Source organism: Doryrhamphus excisus, chromosome 9 (genome assembly GCF_030265055.1).
Source record: "Doryrhamphus excisus isolate RoL2022-K1 chromosome 9, RoL_Dexc_1.0, whole genome shotgun sequence".
Classification (NCBI taxonomy): domain Eukaryota; kingdom Metazoa; phylum Chordata; class Actinopteri; order Syngnathiformes; family Syngnathidae; genus Doryrhamphus; species Doryrhamphus excisus.
In genome coordinates, this window is record NC_080474.1 from 10147324 (window position 1) to 10156537 (window position 9214).

Here is a 9214-nt window from a genome sequence, read left to right on the forward strand (position 1 = left end):
ATTATTTAGATCTTGTTGAGAGTTCCGCAAAGAATTAAAAAACTAATTGCAATCTTGATTCACACCAGCATGTGATCTAATTCCTGATTGGCGCCCCCTGTCCCAAGGGGGGCAAGGGAAAAGGGAGAGTCATTAACAAGTCAAGTCAAAAACAAATCACAATGATCAGCTGTGCAACTGGCTGACCAGTTTTTCTTCTTTCTCTCTTTGAGAAGTCCTTGGGAGGGCTGTTGACAGTGGCGAAAAGTTTTAGTTTGCAAGAAAAAAAAAACTTCAAATTTCCACCAGTATACAATGCTAGTTAATTTGTTTCACCTTCATCTGACACTTTAATCTCCTTTAATAAATGGAAACAATGGCTGCAAGAGGGTGACGTTATGCCTACAGCTATATTAGAGGCCCCAGGGATACAGTAAATGAAAAGAGGCGAGTGCGACAAAGAGGGCTTTCATCCACAAGACAATATCAGAGCTGTCAATTAGGAAAAAGAAGATTATAGTCCAGGGTGCCGGCGTTCATTGTCCTCCTTTTTGACAACTTTTATACACATCAAAAAATCAAATAAAAAATCAAATAAAGTCATTCTCTTCCCGTTTCAGCTTAAACCAAGCACAGGCATGTTATAATCCACGTGATGGGGCTTTAGTGAGCTGGTGCACCAACTTGATTTCAAGTGAACTTTGTGAACCAGGACTGGAGATGTAGGGGCTCGTATTCTAAAAACAAAGCAGCAACACTACAGGAAACAAAAACTAAAAAAAAATTATCCTTGGCCTCTTTCTCTTTTTGAGACATGTACAAGGAAGCGGTTCAACCAAACATCAGGTATTCCTTTCCTGGGGCATTCATGAACCAGCGACCTCATCAAACATTCAGAAGATCACACACAGAAAAACGAGAAGGGGCCCAAGGGCCAAGTGTATGAGTGTGTTTGGAGCATTTTGCTTTGCTCTAGAAATAGAGTCGAAGTTATGTTTCGGTGATACTTTACACTGAGACAATTAGTCGACTCCGAGTTATTTCCTCTCACAAAGGCAGCAGATCATTGTCTGAGTTCTTTGTGACGTTATTGTGTGGTGTAAATTTTCACCAAAAAGGGTGAGGGGATATGAAGCGACATGACCCAACAAGATAGAACAACGTCATAAGCTGACGTTCGGGGTGATGCTAAGTAATGTGAGGCATGAGGTAACGTGAAAGAATGTTAGGTAACATAGACGTTAATTATACTTGGTATTAGTTCTGATAAGTATTCATTATCTATGACAAATGTATAATTGATCTGAGATGACATATGATATGAGACTTTATGCAAGCCAAGTAACCTGTGTGAGGAATTCAAACTGGCATCCTTCAGCGATCAGTGTATTTATCAAGCTTTGATTTGGATGTTTACAATCATACTCATAACATTGGCTAGTGTTGAGTTGATGTTAGCAGCTAGAGCAGGGGTCCCCAACCACCGGGCGTGGGGCCGGTGCTGGCCGTGGTGCATTTGCTACCGGGATGGACATAAATAATAAATAATTTATTAACGATTCACTGTCTCCAATCACACCGAGGTGGGACCATCTCGTCTCAACGAAACAAGCTCAGCCCTGCACTTAACATTTGTTTTTAGCCCCATCGTGTTATTTTATATTTGCTGTATTTTTCTGCCGCACATTGCCGGTCCGTGGTGCAAAAAAGGTTGGGGACCCCTGAGCTTAGTTATAAACATGAGCTTTACCTGAGGTTTACCACAAATATTACAAAAAATAAAGTTAAAATATTAGGGGGGAAAAGTTGGTAGCTAAAGAGAAAACAACTCGGAATTTCACAAGAGTAAAGCAACATGTAAATAAAAGTTATTTTGGTAGAATAGAGCAGATATATTGAATAAAAATACTTATGAGAAACAAAACAAAGTGAACTTTTTTCTTTTAAAATTTAGATTTCATACTTAAATTTACAGCTATTTTTTCCATTTTTGCTGTTGAGAATGGCCACAGGCCAACTAAAAACAATATAGACCCTAAACGGTCCTCGGGCTGCCCTTTAGCCACCCCTGGTGTAGCCTAATAATGGATTTTACAGTTATATCAGTAAATAGCTTTTTACAATCATCCTGCTTTTTACATTTAATACATTTAGCACAGGAAACAAAGTTGCAATAAATCCACTCAGCAAGGTCTGGCAACGCAAAGAATAATGTTACAAACTGAAACTGTGAAACCACCAAGTTCTGTTCTGAACACAACAGTTTCACAGGCTGTTCCATCCTATAAAATGCCTAGCGAAGGGAAGAATTCTCTCCAGAGAATAATGTCACTGCCTTAGCAGATAAATGTGCCCGCAAATCTTTCACTGGACCTTTAAATATTTAATGGCCTCATGGCTGACCTATGTCCCTCCTCTCTAGACCTCTCAATGGATGGCACCGTGCCACCTGGCCCAAAGCAACCACAGAGTGAATAGGGGGCAGCCTTTATTGTCTGCAAGCTCATGATTCACACAACAATTAGAAGCTTCCAACTTATGAGAAACTGAGGCAATCACTTTGAAAAAAATGCAGACTCAGCACATTAAAAATATATCTCATTATGCCACTTTGTGTTTGTTTCTTTTTCTGCACGTGACAATGAGTACCTGAAAATATCCCCTCGTAATTCAAAGTCAAAACGAGACATTTCTTAAAAGTCCTTCACCCTATCCAAGTCCTACTTGGAGGAAGGAGGTACAGGACTCGGCAAATCCCTCTTTTGTCACAAAAGCTCGAGACTTGATGGTAATCTGCCCGTCCCATGGGATTCTCCTCAATTCACACACCCGTGGTGTGAGATTTGCGAGGGGGTCAAAAGAGAAATGCCTGCAGACGTGGCAACTCTTGAGGGACGGGTGAATGACTGGAATCTAGGGATGCATTGAAAAGTGGCCTGAGAGTCAATCAGAAGATAAGACGACATGGAGAGCAAAAAGCGGGATAACAGCGAGTGAAGTCTGAAACGCACAATGACATTCCCAGATGGGGCCTCATGAAATCCTGAATGGTCTATTCACTCATTTATAAAATGCATTGAGTGCTTACCGGTGCGTCCACTGACCAGTGTTCACATCTGGCACTTTAAATATTTTTAATACAGAACCAAATCTGAGAAGAAATACATCATATTAAAAATGTTCCATCCCAAAAGCTACAGTAAAAGTACCTCAAAGCCTGAAAGGAAATTTAGCTTGAACATGTATTTTTTGCGTCTGCACAGCGGGCGAATGGTTAGCGTGCAGGCCACACAGCTAGGAGACCCGAGTTCGATTCCACCCTCGGCCATCTCTGTGTGGAGTTTGCATGTTCTCCCCGTGCATGCGTGGGTTTTCTCCGGGTACTCCAGTTTCCTCACACATTCCAAAAACAAGCTAGGTTAATTGGTGACTCCAAATTGTCCATAGGTATGAATGTGAGTGTGAATGGTTGTTTGTCTATATGTGCCCTGTGATTGGCTGGCGACCAGTCCAGTGTGTACCCCGCCCGAAGACAGCTGGGATAGGCTCCAGCACTCCCGCGACCCTCGTGAGGATAAGCGGTAAAAAATGAATGAATGTTATTTTTTGCAGTGGTTGTCTGGGTTATCTATTGGCTCAGACCACAGGATGTTTGGTATTGGAGTAAAAATACATCTTTTATATGCATATTGTTACAGTAACAGCAAAGTTTAGCAATTACTCTTGGACAAGAGATCAAACGGTATTACATAAAATGCTGGGTCCTGTTATTTGTAGATCAAGGCGTCACACCTCCACTAACTGTTGACTGGGAAGGAGAAGCAAATAAGTGAGGGTTTCACCACAAACAGGAAAGAGGTGCTGAGAGCTTAGAGAGCACTCAGTGTGCCATTAGTGCTGGAGACAGTTGGGTATACTGAACAAGTGGCCGTAGAGACCCTCTCCCACTGAAACACAAGTAGCAATTATGGAATAACTCTGTATTTTGACACTGCCAAACTGGCATTTTGACAGCACAGAAAACATAACACGAGAAGGCAAGAGCACCTGAAACTGAAGTGGAAGCACATAAAAATACAAATAATACAAACAGCTGTCGGAAACAGTTTCCTTGCTGAAAAGGAAAATAAAGGATAGCGGATAGCGGAAAGATGGACAGTCCAGAAAACATACCGGAAAACAAATACAGATGCATTCCATTACATATACCATACGTGCACATACTACATATCATAAAAATCCAGTTATGCTGGCTTTCCCACAAAGACAAAAGGACAAAATTGTTTCCAATGTAATGGTAAGATGCATTAATAACAATAAATGGGAAATACTTGTTTTCACTGAATGTGTGAATGTGAAATATGTGCTCAAGCTCAGGCATTTTTTCTCGTTTGGGATAAAAAAAAAAAACATACGGTTTAGTGAAATGTTAGTGTGCACCAATGTACAATCAGCTTCTGATGGTTTATGATTACCAGAAGGGTGGTGAGGGACCCTCCTGTCTTACCCAACAAATTGAATCAAGTTCAGTTCATGCTTTTGTTAACACCCTTCTTAATAAAAAAAATACCAACCAAAACTTGGTACTGTTCGAAAAACTAAATAATCGGTGCCTCATGTGTGTGCTTCATGAATTCAGACTCAGCCACCTGCAACAAAGTGCTTGTAGCTGATATTGTGCAAGTAACATATTGTAACATCGCCATAGAGACACACAGTCTGGCCCTCTTTTTAACTTTTAAAAGACTGATATATTTGAAAAATTCTTTTTTAGGACAAAATCAAAGATAAAATTAAATGTTTCTAAATGTTTCCAATACCAGTTAAATAATGATTTACTAATCATACTTCTCAGTTATTTTCTAAGGCTGTATTCACGCTTGTGGTTCAGTATTCTGGTCTGCACCAAAAATGATTTACTATATTGCCATGTGCATATGTGTCTGTGCCCGGAAATAAGGAAATAATTTAATCATTTCTAGACACCCATGGAAATAATTATGTGAAATAGTTATAAATGACAAATAGATGGAACTTATTGTTGATGCGGACTTCCCATACATCCTAGTGAGATCTAATTCAATAGTGTTTGCCACCATGGTAGGACATCCTTTGTGATGTCACAGAGGAGCAGGCTTCCTTATGTGCGTGGCTGTAGGCGCGCAACAGTGCTCCTGACAAAGTGTGTCCGACAATGAGTGTTCATCCTAGGGCAAGTGAGGTTGGAGGCATGCCCACATGTCCAGCTTCACCTGAGCTGAACACTTTTCAATTAGCTCTCCAAAAGACAGAGAGTCAGCAACACATAGGTTACTTTGTTTGGACGCTGAATTTTGCGGAATGATACAGTACAGGGCCAACAGACTAGTTTGTTACATTAGTGTGTACAAAAGTGTACAAAAACCGGAGCAATATTTTGGCAAAATGTTTTTACAAATACAGGGTTTGACTGTATACTCCAGAGGCCCTTCTTCATGGGAGGTCCCAGAAAGGAAAGCACTCACTCAGTCGGAAGTACAAACACACACATAATACAGATAAGTCAAATAATGAATGCGATTGCTCCTCCCGTGAGTTCATAGTTGACAGTTGAGACTCGCTGATATGGTGGAAGATTGAGTTTCAGGCTATTACTGTAAGTGCTATCATCTTCAAAAACACATATTTAACTGGAACATAGAAATGTTGTCTACTGTGAAAAAGACCACCGACATGACAAACAAATCAAACCTTTCTCTAAATGTTTCCTCCATGTACTTGAACCCTAATTTAAACAGTATGCGTGAGCAGGCAAGGGATTTTTCAAACTAGGCCATGTGTGGAACACATACAGATATACAGATTCAGAACCAAATCCAGATGAGTCAATTTAAGTTTCTAAAGAAGAAAAACACATCCAACTGATGGTAAACTATACCAAATTGCTTCTCCGAAAAATATATTTTTGTTTGTAAATTGTGTTAATGTGTGGTCCTGAGTCAATCTAAAATATTTCACAGTGAGTCCATAAACAGGATTTTGTAATGTCCGAAGAATGCGCAAAGATCGGCTCATCGGGAGTTAACTAACTTGGATCTTGTTGAGTGACACACAAAAGACAGTGGTCTTGGATTGGATTTAGAGCATGGAAAAAGGGAGCGTTAATCCCTTGGGACGTGGTTGTGAAAATGCAGAGAAAACACAGCCAATAAGGGAGGTCCAGACCACTTGACACTTTGAATGACCCCCATCCACAAGTCCAAACCTGGCCATCCTCACACTGAATGACATAAAGCATCTCCCTAGAGTCCTAATGACCTTTTAAATCCAGCAGTAGAGATGGAGCCTCTGAGCCTTGATATGCAGCACCTCATGAGGTGGTTGATCATGAACAAGTGGGCTTACTGAAGAGAAAATCCAGGGATTAGACATCACAAGGTTCAATGCAGAAACAGAATCTGTGCACAGCTAGCCCGTTTAATTTCATTTGCAAGTTACAATGATCTCAAAACTGCTACCAATGTCCAGATTTTGGCTGGTACTGGGTAGACCTCAAGCATTCCTATTTTGCAGAGATAATGATGCTCACATCTGGTCAATTTCTGCAAAAACACGAATGGCTGCGATTTAGATTATTAGCTTTGATGCATAATCGGGTTTAATCAATGTCCTCGTATTCAGAGGCTTTATATGACCCTGGGCTTTTTTCCTTCCGTCGCAGTGGTTGGCATGATGGAGAGCTCAAATTAATTATTTTTCAATGTTTTAGTGGGAGCAAAGTTAGTGTCCTTGACATATACAGTCGTGGCTCAAAATATTGACATGATGATGCCAAGGTTTTTGGCCAAAATGCCAATGTTTAGGACCACTCCTAAATCAGCCTAATTCATACAGTCATGACCAAAAACATTGGCATCTTTGGCATGCCGATTTTTTTGGCCATGACTGTAGAGTATGAAAGTTTTTTTTTTTTTATCCCAGTTTAAGAGGCCAATCTGAAACATGCTTTTGTTGTTGAAGTTTCCTTTCTAATGCAATCTTGTGACCAACTGAGCAAGCCTAACAACAACAACAACAGAGTGTGCCTGATATTTCCACGTTTCTGTTTTTTATTAGTCCTAGCTGTGTGGTGATTGCAGATGGTGGCCTTAACTATTGGTTTGCTTTTGGCTTTTTAGTTTATGATAATTATAAACATGATTGATCAAATATATTAATGACATGTGGACTAATAAACTGTAATATGCAAATTATGCTGCACTTTCTTTAGCACATCTGAAGCTTTAACCCCCGTTGTTTCAAGTGACTCTACTGTGCTCCCGTAGCCATCATGCCCCTGCTTGGGAAAAAGACGAGACCCCAATCCAGCTGTGATTTTTAATGTGGCATCTAATTCAGGCATTAAAGGCCACAGCGGGGTTTCTTACAACCGTCCCCTTACCCCTTCTTCGTCCTGCTCCCCTCAGGCAAAACCATGCTGGGTGCATGTCAAAGATCACATGACAATAGGGATTCCTGACCCAGCCAGGGACTGGGAATGAATCAAACCCTAATTCAAGCATGTCGCATGCAGCCAACGGCACTGGGCCTGAGGCAGAATGGCAGGCTTTGCAACCAGGACACACACACAGGATTAGGTCTAATTCTCAGAGTTACCCGTAACATACTTTAATACCTCCAAGGTATTGACTGAGTCCTAGTCACTTGAGCAACTAAACTGATAATGGCAGTTTTACTTTGGCACAAATGTGATACTATAGTAAACTTGTACCTACAATTGGCTGCTTAAACCAACTCATGACCGACCCATGACTTTTGGGTCTTACCGCATATGTGATAAGGCACCTAAAGCGCTGTCTCACAGGTCTGATCACGTATCAATCAAATATTCATCAACATCCTCTCAATTTCTTTTCCCTATCAACTGACAACAACGCATCTGCGAGATTAACCACAGTCATTAGCGCTGTCTATAGATTAATTATTTACCTCATTCATTCATGTGCATCTGCTTTCAATTAAATGCAAGGATTAGGATTACTTTTCAGTGCTGAGGAACAGACCAGAAGACAAGGAGCAACAGTATGTGGTCATATTCAGGAGAGACAGGGGAAAATTCAAGCGGAAATGCATAGTAGACTTTGGACCTAAGAAAACATGTATTTCTTGCAAAATCAGCCCTGACCCTCACAGAGCAGTAGTGTTTTATCAATGGCAATGCATGCAAATGGTGCTTAAGTCTGAACCAGAACAAGACAAACAACCTCATAATCAATGCAAAACATTTGTCACCTGCTATTCCACAATTTCGACCAATATAGCACACACTCTGGTATCTAGAACAAAAGTATTACGTGTTATTAACTTGGGAGACTCACTCCAGACTTCACATGCACAGAATTTTGTTCTAAGTCAGGACTGCTAGAAGATAGGTTGATGGTAGATTGTTCTTCTTACCTGGCCATTGCGTTGCAGCTGGTTTTACAAGAATTAGGACGCAGCACAAAAAGTGCTCCAGCCATGAGGAACACCTGCAAGAGGAAGCAAACGATCAACATGAAGTTATCGCGCAAAAAAAGTGTAGACAATTTGCACAGAGTACCTCATTGTCATCTCTCTTGCGCTGCACCCGAGCGGCAAAGAAGCAACATGGACCTTATTGTGTCCTCCTGGTGGATCGACGTGCTGCTCCTCCAGCTGATGCACGCTCAACTGAGGCCGGACCACAGAAAAGTGAGCCCGCCAGTAGTGGGAGGATCCAAATTTTGATAGCGAGGTTAGTATCAGTATGTCGATACTAGTCGACTAAATCGATATTTTTTAGTTCTCCGCTATGTTTCTTTTCATCAAAGTTAATTTTTTTCATATAGTTACATTGTTGAGAGTGGTTTATTAATCCTTAGGGGAAAAAACAAAGGATTTGAATGTGAGAGCCAATATAGTGTTGTGTCGAGATGTGCGAGTATTGAACGAGTTGTTCAAAATTCCCGAGTTTGTCACTGAATTTCGGACTCACGGATACTCGTTTCTGTTAACTGGTTTACTTGCTCACCTTTGTTACCACCAGCTTGATTGAAAAAGGAAATCAGGCAACATGGTAGGTGGTGAAGAAATGGAAACAAGTCGGTGGAAGTGACGGAACTGTGTGGGAATTGAGCTCCGGATTCACAAATTGTTGGGTATGTGCGAGATTCTGATCGCTCTGTGACGAGTAATGAGAGTGGATCAAGTAGAACTCGAGTCAGTCAAAGGTATC

General features: G+C 40.9%; 1 protein-coding gene across 2 annotated transcripts in view; it reads right to left on the minus strand.

Moving 5' to 3' along the window:
- Positions 1-8745, minus strand: part of col18a1a (collagen type XVIII alpha 1 chain a) — a 66078-nt gene extending 57333 nt beyond the window's left edge. The window contains exons 1-2 of one of the 2 annotated variants that reach the window (XM_058081532.1): positions 8561-8745; positions 8416-8489 (exon numbers count right to left, since the gene is read on the minus strand). In XM_058081532.1, coding sequence (XP_057937515.1) covers positions 8416-8489; positions 8561-8571 — 85 coding nt within the window. In that variant the 5' untranslated portion in view covers positions 8572-8745. Of the gene's footprint in view, positions 1-8250; positions 8295-8415; positions 8490-8560 lie in introns of those variants that run through there. The other variant, XM_058081531.1, reaches the window with a different exon arrangement.
- Positions 8746-9214: the final 469 nt, after the last annotated feature.